Source organism: Scyliorhinus torazame, chromosome 2, assembly GCF_047496885.1.
Source record: "Scyliorhinus torazame isolate Kashiwa2021f chromosome 2, sScyTor2.1, whole genome shotgun sequence".
NCBI classification, from domain to species: Eukaryota; Metazoa; Chordata; class Chondrichthyes; order Carcharhiniformes; family Scyliorhinidae; genus Scyliorhinus; species Scyliorhinus torazame.
The window spans coordinates 274,774,816-274,800,778 of NC_092708.1; the positions used below are offsets into that span (position 1 = coordinate 274,774,816).

General features: G+C 49.7%; 1 protein-coding gene across 6 annotated transcripts in view; it reads right to left on the reverse strand.

Annotated features, from left to right (window-relative positions):
- paplna (papilin a, proteoglycan-like sulfated glycoprotein) overlaps nt 1-25,963 on the reverse strand; it is a 471,035-nt gene that overhangs the window by 172,614 nt on the left and 272,458 nt on the right. For all 6 annotated transcript variants that reach the window (XM_072487762.1, XM_072487759.1, XM_072487751.1 and 3 more), the window contains exons 8-9: nt 22,817-22,989; nt 8,734-8,860 (exon numbers count right to left, since the gene is read on the reverse strand). In XM_072487762.1, coding sequence (XP_072343863.1) covers nt 8,734-8,860; nt 22,817-22,989 — 300 coding nt within the window. The remainder of the gene's footprint in view (nt 1-8,733; nt 8,861-22,816; nt 22,990-25,963) is intronic.

The window sequence follows — 25,963 nt, forward strand, 5'->3', positions numbered from 1 at the left end:
AAACTATGTTTCTTTATTTTTACTCAGTGTGGACTCCCCTTGTCCTTATTAAACTGGCGACGAGGAGTAAACTAGTTTGTTGTCGGTGCTGCGACCGACTCAGCTGTGCCATCTCCCCGATTTTCAGGACTCAGGTTTGGATTTGCTTGATTCACCATGCCTCTGCTTGGGTGGTTAGATGCATTTAACACTGGTGTTGAAGACTGGAATCAGTACGCAGAAAGGATGCATTAGTTCTAGTTTAAAAATTAAAGGAATAAAGGGTTATGGTGTTCGGGCGGGAAAGTGGAGCTGAGTCCACAAAAGATCAGCCATGATCTCATTGAATGGTGGAGCAGGCTCGAGGGGCCAGATGACCTACTCCTGCTCCTATTTCTTATGTTTTACCGGGTCAACGACATCACGGAGAATGAGCACCAGACGGTCAAACTGTTGATGGCCTGCAGAGCGCACACATTCAGAGTGATCCGTAGTCAGTGGCACCAGATACACAATCAACCAACTCATGGCACTTGTGGCGCAATACTTTAACCCAACTCCATCAGTGATCGTTCAAAGATATTGGTTTAATACGGTGGAGAGGTCCCCCGGTAATCCATCACTGAATTTGTATCACGGCTACGGAAGATAGCCGAGTTTTGTGGCTACTGCTTTATCTAATATGCCCCACGACCGTTTGGTCTGCGGTATAAATAATGCGGAAACACAGAAAAACTTTTGGGTGAAATCTTCCTGACCTTTCAGCGGGCGCCGCAGATCTCTTTGTCCTGGGAAAGCATGAAATATGGTGTCCAAGAGATGGAGGTGAACGTTTTAGGGCATCGCCCCTCATGGGGTATCCCCGCTGCCCAAACCGGATGTCGCAGTGACTCTGGCCTCTGGGGGAAGAGCCGGCCGCTGAGATGTGGGATGTCCGCAGACTTGACTGAAGGCGAGTCAGGCCCGATTTTGACATATGGGGGGGGGCGGCACGGTGGCTAGTATTGCTTTCTCACAGCGCCAGGGACCAGGGTTCAATTCCTGCCTTGGCCCACTGTCTGCCCTTTGTACGTCCTCCCAGTGTCTGCTTGGGTTTCCTCCGGGTACTCCGGTTACCTCCTACAGTCCAAAGATATGTGGGTTGGGTGGATTGGCCGTGCTAAAGTACCCCTTAGTGTCCAGGTATGTGCAAGTTAGGTTATGGGGTTACGGTGGGGTGGATAAGAGAATGGAAATGGGTAGAGTCCACTATTTAGAGTTGGTGCAGCCTTCATGGGTCGAATGGCCTCCTTCTGACCCGGGTTTGCAGCCACGGCATAAGACACCTATTCGATGTGGGCGCTGGTCAAAGCATACTCGCAAGCAGCAGGAGGGCCAGCACTCCAGGTGCCCTGGCCGAGGTAGGCGTCAGCCCCGGGGCCGGGCCTTGCATCTGGATGACCCAGAATAGGCCTAGGAAGAGGCTGAGTTGCAGCTGAACAGTTTGACAGCGCCCCATGTGACCCCTATTCGTGTTCTGGTACAGGTGAATGGCCATATGCTCCAAATGGAGTTCGATATGGGAGTTGCCATTTCTGTGATAAGACCATAAGACATAGAACATAGAGCATTACAGCGCAGTACAGGCCCTTCGGCCCTCGATGTTGCGCCGACCTGTGAAACCACTCTAAAGCCCATCTACACTATCCCCTTATCGTCCATATGTCTATCAAATGACCATTTGAATGCCCTTAGTGTTGGCGAGTCCACTACTGTTGCAGGCAGGGCATTCCACGCCCTTACTACTCTCTGAGTAAAGAACCTACTTCTGACATCTGTCTTATATCTATCTCCCCTCAATTTAAAGCTATGTCCCCTCGTGCTAGACATCACCATCCGAGGAAAAAGGCTCACACTGTCCACCCTATCCAATCCTCTGATCGTCTTGTATGCCTCAATTAAGTCACCTCTTAACCTTCTCTCTCACGAAAACAGCCTCAAGTCCCTCAGCCTTTCCTCATAAGATCTTCCCTCCATACCAGGCAACATTCTGGTAAATTTCCTCTGCACCCTTTCCAATGCTTCCACATCCTTCCTATAATGTGGCGACCAGAATTGCACGCAATACTCCAAATGAGGACGCACCAGAGTTTTGTACAGCTGCAACAGGACTTCATGGCTCCGAAACTCAATCCCTCTACCAATAAAAGCTAACACACTGTACGCCTTCTTAACAACCCTCTCAACCTGAGTGGCAACTTTCAGGGATCTATGTACATGGACACCGAGATCTCTCTGCTCATCCACACTGCCAACAATCTTACCATTAGCCCAGTACTCTGTCTTCCTGTTATTCCTTACAAAATGAATCACCTCACACTTTTCTGCATTAAACTCCATTTGCCACCTCTCAGCCCAGCGCTGCAGCTTATCTATGTCCCTCTGTAACTTGTAACATCCTTCCGCACTGTCCACAACTCCACCGACTTTAGTGTCATCTGCAAATTTACTCACCCACCCTTCTACGCTCTCCTCCAGGTCATTTATAAAAATGACAAACAGCAGTGGCCCCAAAACAGATCCTTGTGGTACACCACTAGTAACTGGACTCCAGTCTGAACACTTCCCATCAATCACCACCCTTTGTCTTCCTCCAGCTAGCCAATTTCTGATCCAAACTGCTAAATCTCCCTGAATCCCATGCTTCCGTATTTTCTGCAGTAGCCTACCGTGGGGAACCTGATCAAACGCTTTACTGAAATCCATATACACCACATCAACTGCTTTACTCTCATCCACCTGTTTGGTCACCTTCTCAAAGAACTCAATAAGGTTTGTGAGGCACGACCTACCCTTCACGAAACCGTGTTGACCATCTCTAATCAAATTATTCCTTTCCAGATGATTATACACCCTGGGTGAAATTCTCCGGAAACGGCGCGATGTCCGCTGACTGGCGCCCAAAACGGCGCAAATCAGTCGGGCATCGCGCAGCTCCAAAGGTGTGCAATGCTCCGCATCTTTGGGGGCTGAGCCCCAACATTGAGGGGCTAGGTCGGCGCCGGACGAATTTCCGCCCCGCCAGCTGGCGGAAAAGGCCTTTGGTGCCCCGCCAGCTGGCGTGGAAATGACATCTCCGGGCGGCGCATGCGCGGGAGCGTTAGCAGCCGCTGACGGCATTCCCGCACATGCGCAGTGGAGGGAGTCTCTTCTGCCTCCGCCATGGTGGAGACCGTGGCGGAGGCGGAAGGGAAAGAGTGCTCCCACGGCACAGGCCCGCCCGCGGATCGGTGGGCCCCGATCGCGGGCCAGGCCACCGTGGGGGCACCCCCCGGGGCCAGATCGTCCCGCGCCCCGCCCAGGACCCCGGAGCCCACCCGCGCCGCCTTGTCCCGCCGGTAAGGTAGGTGGTTTGATATACGCCGGCTGGACCGGCATTTTAGCGGCGGGACTTCGGCCCATCTGGGCCGGAGAATCGCGCGGGGGGGGGGGGCCGCCAACCGGCGCGGCGCGATTCCCGCACCCGCCGAATATCCGGTGCCGGAGACTTTGGCAACCGGCAGGGGCGGGATTCACGCCAGCCCCCGGCGATTCTCCGACCCGGCGGGGGGTCGGAGAATCTCGCCCCCTATCTCTTATAAACCTTTCCAAGATTTTGCCCACAACAGAAGTAAGGCTCACTGGTCTTTAGTTACCGGGGTTGTCTTTACTCCCCTTCTTGAACAAGGGGACAACATTTGCTATCCTCCAGTCTTCTGGCACTATTCCTGTTGACAAAGATGACTTAAAGATCAAAGCCAAAGGCTCAGCAATCTCCTCCCTAGCTTCCCAGAGAATCCTAGTATAAATCCCATCCGGCCCAGGGGACTTATCTATTTTCACCCTTTCCAGAATTGTTAACACCTCCTCCTTATGAACCTCAAGCCCTTCTAGTCTAGTAGCCTGAATCTCAGCATTCTCCTCGACAACATTGTCTTTTCCCTGTGTGAATACTGACGAAAAATATTCATTTAGCACCTCTCCTATCTCCTCTGACTCCAAGCACAACTTTCCACTACTGTCCTTGACTGGCCCTACTCTTACCCTAGTTATTCATAGGAGCAGAATTAGGCCACTCGGCCCATCGAGTCTGCTCCGCCACTCAATCACGGCTGATATTTTTCTCTTCCCCATTCTCCTGCCTTCTCCCCATAACCCCTGATCCCCTTATTAATCAAGAACCTATCTATCTCTAACTTAAAAACACTCAGTGATTTGGCCTCCACAGCCTTCTGCTGCAAAGAGTTCCACAGATTCACCACCCTCTGGCTGAAGAAATGCCTCCTCATCTCTGTTTTAAAGGATCGTCCCTTTAATCTGAGATGGTGTCCTCTGCTTCTAGTTTTTTCTACAGGTGATGGCGCAGAGCACATTAATCTGATCAAATGAGATGTGCATACTTTGAATTTGGCTGTCACGGTGACTCGTTTGGCCAATTATACAGGGGAATATTGTGGGGTCCACCGTTACTCCAGTAGTTAATGGGCACCAATCAGTTCCCCTTCCCCTCTTTGTTGTACAGGGAAGCCGCCCTAGCTTGTTACGGCTTTAGCCCTCAGACACTGGCTGTGGCTGAGAAGAAATATGCCCAGATAGAAAAGGAAGGTCTATTTGGTGTAAAGCGGTTTCAGCAGTACGGCTATGACCGCCATTTCTTTAGCGTCATGGATCACAAGCCATTGTTTGGCCTCTTCCATGAAGACAAGACGATCCTACCAATTGCGACTGCGAGAGTTCAGCACTGGGCCTTGTTACTGGCTGCTTACGAATACTCTTTCGAGCACTGGCCAGGGACCCGCATTACGCATGCTGATGAGTTGAGCAGTCTTCCCCTGCAGACACAATCCGCAAACACCACACGTCAGACAAAGTCACTGCAACATGTGTTCATGACTGGATGCAAACTGACCCCCTACTAGCCAAGGTGAGTCATCTGCTGCTATAGGGCGGACAGCGTCGACAGCTTCCAGGGGAGTTGAAGGCTTTTTCCTCAAAGTTCTCAGAATTGACGTGGAAGACGGTATCCTCCTGTGTGGCCCGAGGGTTGTTGCTCCCCTGAAGTGCCAGGCAATCGTATTGAAGGACCTTTACAATAGGCAAAGTTAAGATGCTGGCGAGAAGCTACATCTGGTGGCTGGGTTTGGACACAGATATCAAGACGTTAGCGCAATAAATTTCCATCTGTCAAGAGCACTAGAAGCTCCCCGCGGTGGCACCCCTACACCCTAGGGAATGAGCGGAGCAACCTTGGGTTCGCATACAGGCTGATTTCGCCAGTCCCTTCTTGGATTCAATGTTCCTCATTTTGGAGGACGCCCACTCAAGGTAGTTGGAGAGCCACAAGATGGCGACAATCACCTCCCGGCGACCGTCAAGCGATTGCACATTACTTTTTCCACCCATGAAATCCCTGAGGTACTCATGACAGATAACAGAGCCTCTTCCATGAGCAAAGAATTTGCCGCTTTTGTGAAAGGCAAAGGGATTTGCCATGTCCGCATTGCCCCATACCATCCAGCACGGACGGCTTGGCAGAGAGGACCGTGAGACGGTTAAACGGGGGCTAAAGATACAGACTCGATAGATACCAGACTAGCACATTTTTATTCTCATACAGAGAGGAAGCAGTGGCGTAGTGGTAATGATGATCATAAAACCATTGCTGATTCTCATAAAAACCCATCTGGTTCACTAATGACCTTTAGGGAAGGAAATCTGCCATCCTTAACTGGTCTGGCCTTCATGTGACTCCAGACCCACAGCAATGTGGTTGACTCTTAACTGCCCCCTCAAGGGCAATTAGGGATGGGGAATAAATGCTGGCACAGCCTGCGACGCCCACGTCCCATGAACGAATAAAAGAAAATACATGACTACGCTGCAAGCAGTAACTGGGATGGCCCCTGCTGAGATATTAATCGATGGTAGCCATACTGCAGGAAAGGATGTCCCGAAGCGTGGTACATTGGCGAGACCATGCAGACGCTGCGACAACGAATGAACGGACATCGCGCAACAATCACCAGGCAGGAATGTTCCCTTCCAGTCGGGGAACACTTCAGCAGTCAAGGGCATTCAGCCTCTGATCTCCGGGTAAGCGTTCTCCAAGGCGGCCTTCAGGATGCGCGACAACGCAGAATCGCCGAGCAGAAACTTATAGCCAAGTTCCGCACACATGAGTGCGGCCTCAACTGGGACCTGGGATTCATGTCGCATTACATTCACCCACCATCTGGCCTGCAAAACCCTACCAACTGTCCTGGCTTGGTACAATTCACACCTCTTTAACCTGGGGTCACCCCATCTCTGGATCTGTAAAGATTTAATCACCTGCTAATGGTCGCATTCCAAGCATTGTTTGGCATCTTTGAATTTGTCTATATATGTGTTTCTGGAACATACCTCTTCATTCACCTGAGGAAGGAGCAGCGCTCCGAAAGCTAGTGACATCGAAACAAACCTGTTGGACTTTAACCTGGTGTTGTAAGACTTCTTACTGTGCTCACCCCAGTCCAACGCCGGCATCTCCACATCAGAGATATTAATCGGTTGTAGGGGTCGTATCTGACTGAGTTTGATTCTACCAGACATTGGTGCAAAGGTGCCGGAACCAAGATTTCAAAGCGCGTTGCCTGGTTCAATGTCGACCTCTTCGTTCGTAACGTCAACGACTGTACTTGCTGGCTCTCTGGAATTGTCATTGTCAAACAGGACCAGTTTCTTACCAAGTTCAGGTTTGGGGGCAACTGATGAGATGGCATTGGGATCACATTTGTTGGTGGAGGTTGCTCCATTGGGAGGTTCTTCGAAAGAAACCCTTCCTGGATCCTCCGGCTCCATTGCTGAACCAGCCTGCTGTGACGCCTCCTGTCTCTCTCGATGCCGACCAGCCCGACATTGTCTCTTCCAACTGTGAACGGGGATGCAGATCTCTGAGATCTCGGAGGCCGACTCCATAATCCAACCGCCTCCTGATGGTCATCCGCTGCGACGTTCCTGCCACAGATGGCATTCAACAGTGAGGTATATGCCGATGGATCCAGTTCATCAGCTAAATGATGACTTTCCGGAGCTGAAGAGGGCCTGACGTCCTCCTCCTGCTCCTCCTCCTCGTTGGTTGTCGAAGGGGTCTTCACACTTTGGGGGGGGGGGGGGGGTGAGGAATGTAATATCCCGAATGGGGCCTACGAGGTGAGAATGATTATCTTCCCCATGGTCCTTGCGGAGTACGAGCTCCCCAGTCAGGGGCATCCGCCCCTCACCCTCCAACTTTCACTTCCCATGAAGGACCGCTTGGCACCCTGATGTAATTGTTGGGAGGGTACTTACCATCTTGCCATCCTTCAGACTGCAAAATGCCAGGTTGGCACTGCTAATGGGCTAGCCCTGATGGGGGGGGTGGGGTATTGAGGATGGGGGGCGAATGAGGAACTGGGATGGGGCTGCAGTGGGGGAGTGCTGAGGTGTGGGTGGGGGTTGCCCTGCCAGCATCTGTGAGTGGGGGCATTGGAGGGGCTGCAGCAGCTTTTTGAGTTTGGAGCACCCTTTAAAATGGAAGCTCTGCAGCGGGATTCTCCGCAATCGGCGCGATGGCTCGACGCCGGCATCAAAAACGGCGCGAACCACTCCGGCGTCGGGCCGAGCGGAAGTAGCGGAATTCTCCTCACTTCCAGGGGCTAGGTGGACGCCAGAGGGGTTGGCGCCGCTCCAGCCGGCGCCGCGCTAGCCGGCGCCAAAGGGACTGCGCCTCTCTGCGCCTGCGCCAAAGAGCCAGCGTGATCCCACGCATGCGCAGACCGGCTGGCGTATTCTGCCGCATGCGCAGGGGAGTGTCTTCTCCATGCCGGCCATGGCGGAGCCCTACAGGGGCCAGCGCGGAAGGAAGAAGAGCCCCCACAGGCCCGCCCGCAGATGGGTGGGCCTCGATTGCGGGCCAGGCCACCGTGGGGGGCCCCCCCCGGGGTCGGATCCCCCGCGCCACCCCCAGTCGACTTACCTGTCAGGTCCAGCCGTGTGGGACCATGTCTAACACACGCCAACGGGAATGGCCAACACCGGACGTCCGCTTGGCCCATCGGGGCCCGGAGAATTTCCGGGGGGAGCCGCTGCCAACGGCCCCCGACCGGCGTGGTGTGAATCCCGCCCCCGCCCGAAAACCGGCCACGGAGAATACGGCAGCTGCCCCCCCGGGGATTCTCAGAGGTGCGGGACCTATCAGAGAGATGAGGTCCCATCCCTCGCATTTGCAGCGTGGACCCTGGTGTGCCGTGGAATGGCACAGAAAAGTTGATTCAGCTATAAAGATTTTCCAAGGACCTTAGCATGGTACGATGGGGTCCCCCTTAGCACCGCCGGGAATCGCTCTGGCTTCCTTCTGGCGGGAGCACTTAGTCGCAGTTCTGGTTAATTGAGAGATAATATTGGCCAGGACACCAGATAGAACTCCCCTGCTCTTCGATGAAATGGTGCCGTGGGATACTTTACGTCCATTCGAACAAGCAGATTGAGCCCAAGTTTCATCTGAAAAATGGCACCTCCAACAGGGGGAGCTCTTCCAATGATCGGAAGTTCCCTGTCTGGATCTTTCCCTTTGACCAAACATTTGGTTATCTGCCTTAATCTCTCTTTATCTGGGTCAGTAACACATTAAAGGTGTAATGCAAATTGCTGTTGACCTATTTCCAAAAGTGTTTCATTTAAGATTTAAGAAGAATTTTGAAACCTGCCATCACTCACCACTCCCACACTCTTTGCTGCACAAACTCCAGGACCCAACACTCCAGAAGTAACCTTGTGGTTTTCTCCGGTATCGTGACTGATAATATTCATAATCTATTCCTTGATTACGCTCCTGGCTAATAATCTGAAACACAGAACATTTCATTTCCTATAGAAACAGAAACCAGGAGCAGGAGACCAATCGGCCCGTCGAGCCTGCTCCGTCATTCAATATGATCATGGCTGCTCCTCGAGCTCAAGGCCATATTCCCACTTTCCCCCATACCCCTTGATGCCATTAAAATCTAAAAAATGATCTAACTCTTTCTTGAATACATTTTGTGACTTGACCTCCACTGCCTTCTATGGTAGAGAATTCCACAAGTTCACTACCCTTTGAGTGAAGACGTTTCTCCTCAGCTCAGTCCTAAATGGTCTACCTCATATCCTGAGACAGTGTCTCCTGATTCTAGATTCCCCAACCAGGGAAACCATCCTCACTGCATCCAGTCTGTCCAGCCCTGTTAGAATTTTATACATTTCAATCAGATCTCCTCTCATCCTTCTAAACTCTAGTGGTTACAGGTTCAGTCAAAACAACCTCTCCTCATAGGACAGTCCTGCCAACCCCAGTATCAGCCTAGCAAACCTTCCCTGCACTCCCTCTGTGGCAAATATATCCTTTCTTGGGTAGGGAGACCAAAACTGCACGCAGTACTCAGGTGTGGTCTCACCAAGGCCCTGTATAACCGCAGTAAGACATCTCTACTTCTGAACTCGAGTCCTCTTGCAATAAAGGCAAACATAATATAGAATAGAACCATAGAATTCCTAGAGTACAGAAGGAGGCTATTCGTCCCATCGAATCTGCACTGACTCAAGCATCCTACCTAGGCCCATTCCCCCGTCTATTCCCACCGCCCAATAACCCCACCTAACCGATGCATCTTTGGACACGAAGTGGCGATTTAGCATGGCCAATCCACCTAACCTGCACTTCTTTGGATGGTGGGCGGAAACCGGAACACCGGGAGGAACCCATCATTTGCCTTCCTAATTGCTTGCTGCACCTGCCTCTCCACTTTTATTGACTGGTGTATAGGCACACCCAGGTCCTTTAACACGTCCACACTTCCCAATTTAAATAATACCCTTCCTTCTGTTTTTCACACCGAAGTGTGAAATACTTCACATTTAGCCACGTTGTACTGCATCTGCCAGGCGTTACACTGCTCACTATTCTTGTCCAAATCACCTTGCAGCCTCCTTGTATCCTCCTCATAACTCATAATTTGTGTCATAAGCAAACTTGAAAATGATACATTTGGTTCCCTGTTCCAGGTAATTTTAAAAAATCATGGACAGCACTGATCCCTGCGATACCCCACTAGTCACTGCCCACTACTCAGAAAAAGACCCATTTATTCTCACTTTCTGTTTCCTGTCTGACAACCAATTCTCGATCCATGTCAAGACATTACCCCCCACCCTATGTACTTTAATTTTGCCCACTAACATCTTATTAGGGACTTTATCTGAAAGTCCAAATACACCACATCCACTGGTTCTCCCTTATGGATTCTACTAGTCACACCCTCATAAAATTCCAATAGATTTGTTAAGCATAATTTGCCTTTCATAAAACCATGCTGGCTTTGTCCAATCCCATTAATGTTTTCCAAATGTTCTGATATAACGTCTTGAGTCCAGTACTGCAAATAGAATTTTTCCCCTTAGTGCTGAAAAACGATCCCTGCTGCAAATAACAAGGAGAGAAAATGCTGCCAAGTTGGAGTGTCCCAAGTGGACATGAGCACACTGCTCTTTTGGAGCATAAAGACCAGCAGGGATCTGCTGGACCGAACGGTCTGATTCTGTGCTGCACACACTACACAGTAATGTGAGGCTGTAGCAACTACCAAACTCACGAGCAATCTTCAATTGACCCCCACTCCAACTGTGAGGTGCTGGAGGGAACTTCTTTCTGACAGGTGCAAAGAACAAAGGATTTGGGGGAAATGGCAGCAAAGTGAGTGACAGCTAACACATGCCCATCACTATTAAATATCACTATTAACACACGTAAATAGGGTGTTCTTTCCAAGGTCCAGGTCCGGGATAAAGCGGACAGAGGGACATACTGGGGAGGGAGAGAAGCCGGGAAGCTGGGGTGATAAACCTGGAAGCATACACTGAGGGTTGGTGGGGGGGGGGGGGGGGGGGGAGATAAAAAACACCAGGCAGCCAATTTGATCTCTGTGTTCTCCCACCATCCAGGGTGGGGTGGTTACACTGATATCCCCTCCTACACTTTCCATCAGATCCAAACTCTGGCCAACTAGAAGTTGGACAGTGACACATACGCAAACCAAATATTGACCTGATTAACACTACACCCCTGTATGCTTCACCCGATGCCAGTGTTTATGTAGTTACATTGTGTACCTTGTGTTGCCCTATTATGTATTTTATTTTCATGTACTTAATGATCTGTTGAGCTGCTCGCAAAAAAATACTTTTCACTGTACCTCGGTACACGTGACAATAAACAAAATCCAAATCCAAATCCAAACAGACCATTCAGCCTAACCAGTGTGTGCCTGTCTCTCCCCCAATTGTCCACCCTGCCAGTCCCACCTCTCCACCCCTCACATCCCCCCCCCCATACCCTGGGTGCTCCACAACCGACCCCCAAGCACAAACACCCCAGGCGCTCTAACCCCAGGCCCTCCACCCTCCCACCCCAAGCCCTTTGCACAAGATCCTCCACTTTCAGACTCTCCACCCTCCAGACTCTCTGTATCCCCATGCCCTCTGCTCCCTGGGCTCTCCACTTCCAGGCTCCCACTCCCTGGCCCTCCGCTCCTGCCTGTTCTTTCTACTGAAGTGACTTCACACAAGTCTCCTCCTATTCCATCTCCCTCATCTCAGTCTATTCCCCTTTCTCTCATGTATTCATTTTGTTTTCTTTTGAAAGTATTTGAACTATTTGTCACAACCACTTCCTGTGGTAACAGGTTCCACATTCAAACCACTCTCTGAGTACAGACATTATTCCTTATTTCCATATTGGATTGAACAGGGAGTGTCTTATCTTGTATTTATGATCCCTAGTTTTGTATTCTCCCTGGAGAATAGGTCCCGCCGACAGAACTTGGGAATCGTCGGTCTCCCGGAGGGGTCCGAAGGAGCGGACGCTGAGGCATACATAGCGGGCATGCTTGAGAAGTTACTGGGTGATGGGACGTTCTCCCGACCCTTGGAAGTGGACAGGGCTCACAGAGCACTCGCGAGGAAGCCGCGAGTGGGAGACCCCCCCCCCCCCACCCCCCGAGTGCAATGGTGGTGAGATTCCACAGGTACTTGGACAAGGAGCGTATTTTACGGTGGGTCAGGCAGACGCGGAGTTGTAAATGGGAGAATAGTATCCTGCGGATCTATCAGGATCTGAGTGCGGAGGTGGCCAGGGGAAGAGCGGGATTCAATCAGATACAGTCGACCCTTTTTAAGAAAAAGGTGAAGTTTGGACTGTTGTATCTGGCCCATCTTTGGGTCACATATGAGGAGCAACATTTTTATTTTGAGTCGCCGGAGGAAGCGATGGACTTCGCTCGAAGGAAAGGACTGGAGGTGGACTGAGGTCTTTGAACTTTGCTGCTGCGCTCATGTTAAAAAAGTTTCTTGTTTTTTGGACGTTATCTGTAATGCGTTCTGTAGTGATTTGGGGCCTGTTGCAGAGCTGAGTGAGTTTTTTCCGGGCAATTGTGTTGTTACTGGGGGTGGGGGGGAGAATGTTCTGCTGACTTCCGGTGGGGTTCGCGAACGGAGCGACCGCAGCAAAGAGGCTCCCACAGGTCCACAAAATCGTGGCTTTTTTGGGGGGTTTTCCAAAAAAATTAAACTCCTGCCTCCCTCGCCCTGCCCAGGCGCCAAAGCTCCGTTCCACAGGGCTGAAGAGAAAAAAAAGAGGAGAGACTGGTCGCGTGTGCTGCACATGGAGGAGGAATGGGGATCACAACAAGAAAAAGCCTGAAAGTCAGAACCCGGGGAGAATAAGACAAAAACATTTTAAAAAAATGTATTCATTTTTTTTTCCCCCTCTCCTGAAAATTAAAAAAACTTTATAAAAAAAATTGTTTTTAAAAGGAGAAAAAACCCTTGGTTTTTTTCTTTGGGGGAAAAAAAGAATTTATTTTTCGCACCAAAACCCAGGAAAAACCTTGGGTTTTTTTTCTTTGGAAAAAAATAATTTCTTTTTCGCACCAAAACCCAGGAAAAATAAGAGAAAGGCACATAACAGAAATATGCCTGCAAATAATAATAAATCAGGGGGACGGCGAGATGTAAGAAGGAGCAGCAGCAAAGGCGAAGGATGAAGGCAGGAGCTGCGGCCGCGTAGGCAGAGGGCCCCATGAGGCAAGACGGAGGTTCAGGCGAACCAGGAAGCGGAAAAGCTGGCGAGCCGAGCAGTGGAGCAGGAACAGGACGCGGCGAACATCCCCGCACAGGGGGAGGAATGGAGAAGCGTGCTGAGAACGGAAATAAACACCATAAAGGAGGAGATAAAAACGGAGATAAAACGCCATGAGGGGGGCACACAGGATGGAGCTCCACACAATGATGAAGGAGATGCTGGCGGAGACAGCGGACAAAATGCAGCGAACCATCGATGGCATGGAAAGAGAGGTGGAGGCACAGGAGAAAACGATTCAGGAGTTGGAGAGGGCTGCCTCGGACCAGAGCGACAGAATGATAACTCTGGAAACCGAGGTGAAAAGGCTGGTAACAACCCAGGGGAGCCTAAGAGGGAAAGTGGAGGACCAGGAAAATAGGTCCAGACGGCAGAATGTTAAAATAGTGGGTCTGCCAGAGGGGATGGAGGGCAGAGACTCAACAGGCTACGTCACCCAAATGCTGGGCAAGCTAGTGGGACGGGAGAAGTTTCCAAACCCCCCAGAAATCGACAGGGCGCACAGGTCGCTTCGACCCAGGCCCAAAGCAGTCCAGAGCGATTAGCGTGAAGCTGCACAGGTTCCAAGACAGGGAAAAAATCCTAAAGTGGGCCCGGCAGACGAAATCGAGCATGTGGGATGGGAAGATCATAAGGGTGTACCAGGACATTGGGGCGGACCTGGCCAAAAGAAGGGCTGAATTCAACAGGGCCAAATCAGCACTCTACAAAAGTAATGGGAAATTTGGGATGTTATTCCCGGCCAAACTCTGGATAACATTTGAGGGGAAGGAGCTGTTTTTTAACACCCCAGCGGCGGTGGAGGAGTTCGGTAGAGCGAACAAACTGGGAGAGGGACAGCCACAACGGCCATCATGAAAGCGACGGGGATGGAAAAGAAAGGAAGAATCGGAACAAAAAGCGGAGGGCAGACTGCAAACAGAGACAATAAGATCACAAACTGTACACACGTGTTTGGTGTACTGCGTGGGACTGTGCTGACTCGTTCCCGGGCTCGTTCCATCTCTCAATGCAATGAGGGGGAGCGAAGCAAGGTTAAAAAAAAAGGGATTATTATTTAAATGATAAAATATTAAAACATGCTGCTGTGCAGAGAGACCTGGGTGTGCTAGTGCATGAGTCACAAAAAGTTGGTTTACAGGTGCAACAGGTGATTAAGAAGGCAAATGGAATTGTGTCCTTCATTGCTAGAGGGATGGAGTTTAAGACTAGGGAGGTTCTGCTGCAATTGTATAAGGTGTTAGTGAGGCCGCACCTGGAGTATTGTGTTCAGTTTTGGTCTCCTTACTTGAGAAAGGACGTACTGGCACTGGAGGGTGTGCAGAGGAGATTCACTAGGTTAATCCCAGAGCTGAAGGGGTTGGATTACGAGGAGAGGTTGAGTAGACTGGGACTGTACTCGTTGGAATTTAGAAGGATGCGGGGGGGGGGGATCTTATAGAAACATACAAGATTATGAAGGGAATAGATAGGATAGATGCGGGGAGGTTGTTTCCACTGGCGGGTGAAAGCAGAACTAGGGGGCATAACCTCAAAATAAGGGGAAGTAGATTTAGGACTGAGTTTAGGAGGAACTTCTTCACCCAAAGGGTTGTGAATCTATGGAATTCCTTGCCCAGTGAAGCAGTTGAGGCTCCTTCATTAAATGTTTTTAAGATAAAGATAGATAGTTTTTTGAAGAATAAAGGGATTAAGGGTTATGGTGTTCGGGCCGGAAAGTGGAGCTGAGTCCACAAAAGATCAGCCATGATCTCATTGAATGGTGGAGCAGGCTCGAGGGGCCAGATGGTTCCTCACCCTGCTCCTAGTTCTTATGTTCTTATGTTCTAAATGAGGGTGAGAAAGGCGGACAGGAGGGCGAGACAAGTGCTAGCAAAAGGAAGGCAAAACAGGGCATGGCAAGTACTGGGAGGAGGGCCACCGTGCTAGCGAGGAGGGCCAACATGGGAGGGCAGGAAGAAAGGAGGGCCGTGGCGCGCCTCTCAGGGGAGAGGGAGCGCCTGGCACAAAGAGGGGGAAGGGACAGGGCAGAGGGGCTTTGGGGGGGGAGAGGAGTTGGGGGAGAGCGCAGAACAAAAGAGAAGCAAAGAGAAGGGTGAGATAGATAAGCAGCATGAACACAGGCCTCGGCGGGCATGGAGCAGGGTGAGGAACCAGGATGGCGCCACAAACAGCCACTCGGGAGGGCCTCAGGGTGAAGGGAGCACAGCCACGTGGCGTACACATAGCTGGAGGCCATGTTGGGTGCCCCCTGGACAAAAAGAAACCCCAGAGCCCTGGGGCCCGACCTCATGGTGAGAGTGGCGACTGTGGCCATTTTGGATGACCCCCTAACAAAGGGAAACCCCAGAGTGCGCGTCCACCAGGTAAGTATGGGTGATCGAAAACCCCCCACCAGGATTGTTACCTGGAACGCAAAAGGACTCAACAGCCCAGTGAAAAGATCCAGAGTCTTCACCCACCTAAGAAGCCTAAAAGCAGACATAATCTACCTACAAGGGATAATCCACCTGAGGGAGAAGGACCGACTGCTGGTAAGAAAGGGCTGGGTGGGACAGACATACCACTCATGCTACGGGACGAGGGCCAGGGGGGTAGCAATATTAATTCGCAAGAGGACGAGGTATACAGAAACCAAGACAGTCACGGACCCAGAGGGACGGTACATCATGGTCAGCGGTGTCCTGGAAGGGGCACCGGTCATACTGGTAAACGTGTACGCTCCCAACTGGGATGATACAGAATTCATAAAGAAAACCATGGCAGAAATCCCCGACCTTGACTCACAACGACTGATCATGGGGGGCGACTTCACCTGCGTGCAGGACCCACTGACCGACCGATCAAACCCCAGAGCAGGGAAAAAGAGTGGCATGGCTCGGGAACTAGGAGCATTTATGGAGCAGGTGGGGGCGGTGGACCCATGGAGGTTCCTGCACCCGGGAGAGAAGGAATTTTCATACTTCTCACAAGTGCACAACGTGTACATCCGTATCGACTTCTTTGCAGTGGGGAAATCGGTGCTTCCAGGGATTACGGGAACGAACTACTCCGCGATCGTTATCTTTGACCACGCTCACACTATATGATGTGAGGTTGGAGACAGGCTGGGTCCAGCACCCCACGTGGAGGCTGGACACGGACTTCCTGGCCGACAAGGCCTTCTGTCAAAAAACAGCGCGAGCCATGGGCGACTACGTTAGTAACAACCAAAAAGGGAAGGTCTCACCCTCCACGTTTTGGGAGGCACTGAAGGCCGTGATTAGACGAGAGATCATAGCCTACAAGGCAAGCAGAGATAGGGAAGAGAGGGTGGCCAGGCAACAACTGGTGGACTCCATCCTGGAAGTCGACAGAAAATATTCTGAGGCCCCGATCGTAGAGCAGCTGGTGGAGAGGAAAAAGCTGCAAATGGAGCTTTAACCTGCTATCCACAAGGAAAGCAGTGACCCAACTCCGCCAGACACGGGGGACCTTCTACGAACACGGAGACAAGGCTGTCCGCCTATTGGCTCACCAGCTGAGAAAGCAGGCAGCCACGAGGGAAATAGCGCAGGTTAAGGACAGCAAAGGCAGACTGGTAACAGAGCCAAAGGAGGTCAATCGGGCATTTGAGATTTTCGACCGGGGACTGTACACCTCCGAGCCCCCCAACGGGGATGTGGGGATGAAACAGTTCCTAGACAGACTGAAACTACCAGTTGTGAGGGAAGACAGAAGGGGGGAGCAGGAAGCCCCACAAGGTCTGGGAGAAATCATGGAGAGCATCAGCTCCATGCAGGCAGGGAAGGCACAGGGACCTGACGGGTTCCTGGCGGACTTCTACAAAAAATTTGCACCAGTCCTGGTCCCACACTTAAGGGACATGTTTGCGGACTCACTGGCAAGGGGCACCCTGCCCCCCACGCTAGCGCAGGCCACAATTTCACTGATACCCAAAAAAGATAAAAACCTGACGGAATGTGGATCATACAGACCCATTTCACTGCTGAACGTGGATGCGAAAATACTCGCAAAGGTCCTGGCCAAAAGGCTGGAGGGCTGCGTACCAGAGGTGGTCGCAGAGGACCAAACAGGCTTTGTCAAGGGTAGGCAGCTCACAGCGAACATCAGGCGGCTGCTGAACGTAATAATGACCCCCCCACTGAATGGAAATACTTCCTCGGGGTACTGGAATGGTTTGGGCTAGGAGCGGGGTTCACCGCCTGTGTGAGGCTCCTGTACAACGCTCCCAAAGCAAGTGTCCAAACTAATACCAGCAACTCTGAATACTTCCAGCTACAGAGAGGAACAAGACAGGGCTGCCCCCTGTCCCAACTCTTGTGCGCGCTAGCGATCGAACCCCTGGCGATAGCCCTGCGGGATGCGAAAAGGTGGAAGGGAATCCGGAGAGGAGACAGACAGCACAGAGTCTCACTCTATGCAGATGACCTGCTCCTTTATGTCTCAGCCACAGGAGGGACTGAAGGCAATACTGCAAATACTGAAAGAGTTTGGAACCTTCTCGGGCTACAAACTTAACCTGGGCAAAAGCGAGGCATTCCCAGTGAACCCAAAAGGGGGAGGGACAGCGCTGGAAGGGCTCCCGTTCAAAACGGCCCAGAACAGATTCCGCTACCTGGGGATACAAAAAGCCAGAGGCTGGACACAGATCCACAAGTGGAACCTGACCAGCCTGGTGGAGGAAGTAAGAAAAGACCTTCAAAGGTGGGGCTCACTCCCACTCTCCCTGGCGAGAAGAGTGCAGACGGTCAAGATGAACGTACTGCCAAGGTTCCTCTTCCTGTTTAGATCCATTCCGATCATCATCCCCGAGGCATTTTTCCAAAACGTAGACAGGCTAATCATGGCGTTTGTGTGTGTGTGGGGGGGGGGGGGGGGTAACAACCCGCAAATTCCCAAATAGACACTGTAAAGAAGGAAAATCAAAGGGGGTTTGGCTTTACCAAACCTACAACACTACCACTGGGCAGCAACGGCAGAAAGAGTGAGGGGATGGTACAAGAACCCGGCACAGATTGGGTACAAATGGAGGAGGCCTCCTGTAAAGGAACAACCCTCCGGGCCCTGGCCACAGCAGCACTCCCATCCCCCTCAACAAGGTACGCAACAAGCCCAGTGGTAGCGGCCACGCTAAGAACGTGGGCCCAGCTGAGACAGCACTTCGGGATAGCCAAAATGCCCCCATGGCTCCCATATGCGGCAATCACAGATTCCACCCAGCCTTGCTTGATACCACCTTCAAAAGATGGAGGCTGGACGGGGGCACATTGACGTTCGGGGACTTCTACGTAGGGCACAGACTGGCGACACTAGACGAACTGACGAAGGGATGGAGGCTAGCAAAAGGATAGGAAATGAGACACCTCCAAATAAAACACTTCCTCCACAAAGAGACAGTCGGGTACCCCGGGGCCCCTGAAAACGCACTACTAGAGGACCTGATAGGCACAAGCAACGAGAAGGGGAGGGCTATGTGGGAAAATATACGGACAGCTACTGGACAGAGACCGGACTCTACTGGACGAGACCAGACAAAAATGGGAGGACGAGCTGGGGACAGAGGTGGGGTGGGGACTCTGGAGCGAAGCACTGAACAGGGCGAACGCCACCTCCTCCTGCGCAAGGCTCAGCCTAATGCAGCTCAAAGTGGTGCACAGAGTGCACCTGACCAGAACCCGAATGAGCAGGTTCTTCCCGGAGGTGGAGGACAAATGTGAGCGGTGCCAGAGGGGCCCGGCCAACCACACCCACATGTTTTGGGCTTGTCCCAAGCTTGCTGGGATCTGGACAGCCTTCTCCGAGGCAATGTCCAAGGTTGTGGGGGTGAGGGTGAAGACATGCCCAATAGTGGCAATCTTCAGGGTATCGGAGCAGCCAGAGTTACACATGGGGAAGGGGGCCAACACCCTCGCTTTCACTTCCCTAATCCGGAGAATCCTGCTCGGCTGGCGATCGGCAGCACCACCCACAGCTGCAGACTGGCTCAACAACAACAACGGGGAAGGGAGAGGAACCATAGACTGATCCAGAGGGCAACTAAATGCACATAGGGTCAGTTAAACGAAGGACAAACTAAACCTCTCTGTATAATAAAGGAAATTGCACGGGCGAGAAAAATGTGATGTGTATATATACACAACTGTTGATAAATATGGGAAATGCCAACAAAAAGATTTTTAAAAAAAAGAAAATATTCTGCTGACGGGGGAGGGACGTTTGCTGTGGGACAGAAAGGAGGTCGGGGGGCGGAGGCTGCCTGGGGGCGGGCCGCCGGATGCGTGGGGCGCGGGCTGGAGACTGGCCCAAGAAAGGTGATAGCTGATCGACGAAGGGGCGAAGATGAGCCCCCCAACTAGGTGTGGTGAATGTATTACTGCTAACATTCACCATTGTAATTGCATTACATTGTATTGTATTATGTTGATGCCCTTGTGGGCTGCACCTGAGAGTCTGGGGGTAATGGAGAAGGCATGTGGGAGCAGAGGGAGCTTCGGTGTGGTCTCCAATCTGTAATAATCACCGGTTTGCCCCAGGAAGGCTGGATGGAGGGTTCCGGAGATGGCAGAGAGCAGGGATTGAGAGGATGGGGGATATGTTTATGGAGGGGAGCTTTTCAGCCTGAGGGAGTTGGAGGAGAAATTTGGATTGGCGAGGGGAAATGAGTTTAGGTACCTGCAGGTGCAGGACTTCCTACGCAGGCTGGTCTCAACCTTCCCGCTCCTACCACCCAGTGGGATACAGGACAGGGTAGTTTCTAGAGTGTGGGTGGGAGAAGGGAGGGTTTCTGACATTCATGGGGTCAGAGGAAACGCAAACTGAGGAGCTGAAACACAAAAGGGAAGAGGAGTTAGGAGGAGAGATAGAGGATGGTCTCTGGGCGGACGTGTTGAGCAGAGTCAACGCGTCCACAACATGTGCCAGGCTCAGCCTGATACAGTTTAAGGTCGTTCACCGGGCCCACATGACAGTGGCCCGGATGAGCAGGTTCTTTGGGGTAGGTGCGAAAGAGGACCAGCAAACCTTGTCCATATGTTCTGTACATGCCCGAAGCTTGGGGGATTCTGGCAGGGGTTTGCTGATGTCATGTCCAAGGTGTTAAAAACAAGGGTGGCACCGAGTCCAGAGGTGGCGATTTTCGGGGTGTCTGAAGACCCGGAAATCCAGGAGGAGAAGGTGGCAGACATTCTGGCCTTTGCCTCCCTGGTAGCCCGGAGACGGATATTATTAGCATGGAGGAACTCCATGCCCCCAAAGTCAGAGGCCTGGCTCACTGACATGGCTAGCTTTCTCTGTCTGGAGAAAATCAAGTTCGCCTTGAGAGGGTCAATGTTCGGGTTCGTCCGGAGGTGGCAGCCGTTCGTCAACTTCTTTGGGGAAAATTAACCGTCAACAGAAGGGGGGCGGGGGTTGGGGGTTAGCTTAGTTTAGAGTAGGGGGTTAGTAAAGGTGGGACCTGTAAGAGAGAAAGACGGCTTTTGCACTATGTTTTTAATTTCATGTACATTGTTTATTTTGTTGTTGTTGTAAAACCATAAATCCCTCAATAAAATGTTTATTAAAAAAAATGAGTTCCACAGATTTCCCACCCTCTGGCTGAAGAAATTCCTCCTCATCTCTATTTGTGGTGTAGGCGCACCCACTGTGCTATTAGGGAGGGAGATCCAGGATTTTGACCCAGCAACAGTGAAGGAATGGCAATATATTTCCAAGCAGGAGGGTGATTGGCTTGGAGAGAAATTTACAGGTGGTGGTGCTCCCATGTGTCTGCTGCCCTTGTCCTAGATGGTAGCAGTCGTGGGTTTGTAAGGTGGTGCTTAAGGAGCCTCTCATTAAGTGCCTCTGATAACTAACTGCTCCTTACAAGTATATCCAGGTGCATACCATCTGTACCTGGGGTCTTAGCTTCTTCTCGTTTTCTGAACGTGACCATTATTTCCACATTGCTTTCCCAACTATATTAATATTCTTTTTATAAACTCATGCTCTAAGCGAAGTGTTTATTTCATTAACTTCTTTCGCAAAACTAAAGGGAGTTATTTAATATTTAATCATAGATCATCATAGATCATATACTTTACAATGCAGAAGGAGGCCATTCGGCCCATTGAGTCTGCATCGGCCCATGGAAAGAGCACCCCACTTAAGCCCCACGCCTCCACCCTATCCCCGTAACTCAGTAACCCCTAGCGTTTTGGGGCACGAAGGGCAATGTAGCATGGCCAATCCACCTAACCTGCACATCTTTGGACTGTGGGAGCAAACCGGAGCACCCGGAGAAAACTCACGCAGACACGGGGAAGAACGTGCAGACTCCGCACAGACAATGACCCAAGCCGGGAATCGAACCTGGGACCCGAACCACCCAAGCCCTAATACTTCTGTAATTTCTCTGCTATTACCTATGAGCTAATGTTGCTCATAAATAATCTTTCAGTAGCTCTAACCTTACTTTCACTTTTCTTTCATATTATGGTGTCTTTCCAACACTTTATTAGAGCAGTTTATTATTCCTTAATAATCTTATTTCATAATTATTTTTTAGCCGTTCTGATAGTTTCAAAGCTTCTCCCTTAATTTATTCATTTTCCTTTTAGTCCTTGTGCCCTTTACTATCAAAGTATTTCTTTGATGTCTTTTTCTTTAGTTATTTCCCCTTTCATTCTTTATTATTCACCAGCCCATCAACATGGCTTTGTTGGCTTTTACTGGAACACATTTATCTTGAAATCCATTGATTCCTTTTTTTAAACTGTCTCTTTGCCGTTCAAGATTTCTCCCAGTTTATCTTCTTTATTTCCACTCTTGTTTTCTCATTATGTGCTCTTTTCCAATCAGCTGCCTTAGTCTCTCTCAATCCTAACCTTACCTGTGATCATTACTACTAAGATGCTGCCCTGCTCGCACTTGTTCTCTCAGTTCTAGTTCATTACCCATTACAAGCTCCAGCAGTGATACCTTTCTTGTTGGATGTCTTACATACTGAGCGAGTCCTGCATACACTGTAAAATTTTAAAAGTCCACAGAAAATCTACTGGAAAATCTACAAAGAAAAATACAGCACAGGAACAGGCCCATCGGCCCTCCAAGCCTATGCCAAACATGCTGCCCATCTAACCTAAAACCTTCTACACTTTCGGGGTCCGTATCCCTCTGTTCCCATCCTATTCATGTATTTGTCAAGATGCCCCTTAAACGTCACTATCGTCCCTGCTTCCACCACCTCCTCCAGCAGCAAGTTCCAGGCACCCACTACCCTCTGCGTAAAAAACTTCACTCACATCTCCTCTAAACTTTGCTCCTCACACCTTAAACCTTTGTGCCCTAGTAATTGATTCTGGGAAATAGCTTCTGACTCTCCAGGAGAATATTTGGGCCATTGTGTTTGTGATGATCAAAACTCAAATCCTTTTCCTCCTTTCGCTACATCTTCCTGTCAGTTTATCTGGGTCTAACTTTCCATGATTATTACTCTGTGCTTGCTATACAACTTGCAAAATTTCCACTCACTATTTGATGGTCAATAGTATATCCTTATTATGGTCAACAATCCCTTCTCATCTTTTAAATTAATCCAAATTGGTTCTGTTTCTTTCTTACTTCTAGTATTGAGGTTATATTGACACTCACCTCCAGTATCAAGGGTTCAGAGGTCGGCCCTCGACCATGAAGGACCTCTGAGGCCAGGTCACCCTCCGATCCCCTTTCATAGTGAATGACAGTGTTGGCAATGTATAGAGCCCTGCTGAAGTCGATGGTCCAATGACCGTTCAGATAATACTCACCTCTCACATTCTTGATTGCTGCAAAGATTCAACAGAAATAATGAGTATATTAAAATGATCAATGGTTACAAGAAAGGAATTGTGGTCATCTATGAAGGAACCATGGTGTGAATCAAATGCTATGTGTAAATTGGACGTAGTGTGAATGGGAACAAATCGTAGTGTAAATCAGATGCAATCTTTACAAATGCTGGACCACTTCAAAAAGAGTTAAGTGCTGTCAGTTTATAGTTGACCACTTCAAAATCACTCAAACGTGAAGGGAGGTGATTGGAAAGCACTTAATTCTGTTTGAAGTGGCCCAGAAGCTGTCAATGAAAACTTCATGTTTATAAACATTGCAGTTAGACCACTTTAAAGTTACTCAACTGTGAAGGAAGATAAATGAAACAATGCTGACAGCTGGGGTGTGTGGAAGTGTCAATCACAGCAGTAAAATCAATATCAAAGCAAAATCATACAATCCCTACAGTGCAGGAGGCCACTCAGCCCATCGAGTCTGCACCAGCCCTCAGTTGTCAACCCTTGTCCAAGGGTTGGATGGGTTACAGAGATAGGGCGGGAGATTGCGCCTAAGTAGGGTAATCTCTGGAAGTGTCGGTACAGACTCGATGGATGAATGGCCTCCTTCTCCACTGTCGGAATTCTATGATTCCACTTTCCTACAACTTTCCAAGGTATGTCTGTTGACTACTTTCTGCCACATAATCTGTGAGGACCATTGTATAGTTCTTCCACTAGCTGTAGCTCGAACAAATCTTTCAGTTTTATGATTCTCTTTTCCAGAATTGCTATCTCTCACCTCTTAGATCAACATGAGCCTAACCTTTTAAAAAAAAAAAAATCTCCGAGTTTGTTTCATTTGCATTTAGTTCAGGGTTGTTTATCAGTTTCTCAATCAAAAGCCTCATATTTTACAATTAAAACTTTAATTCTTGAAATTAAAAGTTGTATTCTAAAATATACAAGGCTAAATTCTCCTTTTGGGAGATTACGTTCTCCCGCTGGATCTGAATTGCACCTGATTTGCGCTCATGCTGGGAGTGCAAATCAGGAAGCGCTTCCCAATCCTTAGCCATGCAAATTTCTGCATGGCAAGGATTGCGAAGTATTCCTAAGGGAATTCCGCTATTGGGCCACCATTTTGAGCGGGCAGCCAAATAGCAAGGTCCGTGGCTGCCCACCACCTCCCCCCACATTGCAATTCAGTCCCCCCAGACACCCCCGAAATAAAGAGAATCCCACAGATAAAGGTACCCCACCCAGAAGAGAGACCCCTGTCAGGAAACCCCATAGAAGAGAACCCTGCCTGGAAGCTAGAGAGCAGTCCAGACAGAGGCAGTGAAAAAATATCACAGTTTTACACTCATCTGGACAAAACACCTGCTGGCTCAGACACCGGAAGCAGCACATGTCAATTCCTGGAAAGAAAAAAAAGTCAAAACAAAGAACAAAGAAATGTACAGCACAGGAACAGGCCCTTCAGCCCTCCAAGCCCGTGCCGACCATGCTGCCCGACTAAACTACAATCTTCTACACTTCCTGGGTCCGTATCCCTCTATTCCCATCCTATTCATGAATTTGTCAAGATGCCCCTTAAATGTCACTATCGTCCCTGCTTCCACTACCTCCTCCGGTAGTGAGTTCCAGGCACCCACTACCCTCTGCGTAAAAAACTTGCCTCGTACATCTACTCTAAACCTTGCCCCTCTCACCTTGAACCTATGCCCCCTAATAATTGACCCCTCTACCCTGGGGAAAAGCCTCTGACTATCCACTCTGTCTATGCCCCTCATAATTTTGTAGACCTCTATCAGGTCTCCCCTCAACCTCCTTCGTTCCAGTGAGAACAAACCGAGTTTATTCAACCGCTCCTCATAGCTAATGCCCTCCATACCAGGCAACATTCTGGTAAATCTCTTCTGCACCCTCTCTAAAGCCTCCACATCCTTCTAGTAGTGTGGTGACCAGAATTGAACACTATACTCCAAGTGTGGCCTAACTAAGGTTCTATACAGCTGCAACATGACTTGCCAATTCTTATACTCAATGCCCCATTTAAACCCCCTCAGATCTTTGATCTCCAAGCCATTCATTACGGGGATAGGGTGGCAGCGTGGGCTTAAGTAGGGTGCGCTGTCCAAGGGCTGGTGCAGACTCGATGAGCTGAGTGGCCTCCTGCACTGTAGGGATTATATGATTTTGCTTTGATATTGATTTTTAAATTATTAGGTCTGGACTCCAACCTGGGTCTGATTTAATCAAGATTTGTGGTGCGTTAGGAACTAATGCACAATTATATCTTAGACTGTTTGGAAAGTCAACATGATCAGGTGTTCTCAGAAGTATTGGATCTGTGCTTTCCCAATGTGGTGTCAAATGTATTTCACCCGCTAACGTAGATAGCACTTTTTTCTTTTTTTGGTGAGCTAGGTCTCTACCTTCCACATTTCTAGTTATTTGTTTTGGATCAAAGTCATCTTTCAATGTAGATACTTGATTTGTTTTTAGCATCTGTTTAATTTTCCAAGGTCTCTCAACGTCTAATAAATAGTTTATAGCAGGGTTGGTACCAAATTGAATAGCATTAAATCTTGCTTTTTCGTTACTTTGCCATGGACCGTTTATGGCAATGTAATAATTTGTAACTTCTCCCTCTTTTAACAGTCTTACATTTTCTACGACTGGATCTTGAGTCAATTCCTCGTTCCAGTAACCAAATGGTACAGGTTCAAATACCATTGATGGATCAACTGGAAAAACACTTTGATGCAAACCGGAACAGTATGGCAGTTTACCAGTGTCAAATAAAATGGATACTGTATTTGGACTTGGATACCAACAACCCTTTTCAGTATCTGGCTCTCTTGTCTCGAATTCACCTATTATGTATTTTATAGCATATGCTTGAAATCTGCTACTCTGCTGGAGTAGAAATTCCTGTGCTGCTGGCATCATTAAGTCTCCCCATGTCTTAATATCGATGTGATTC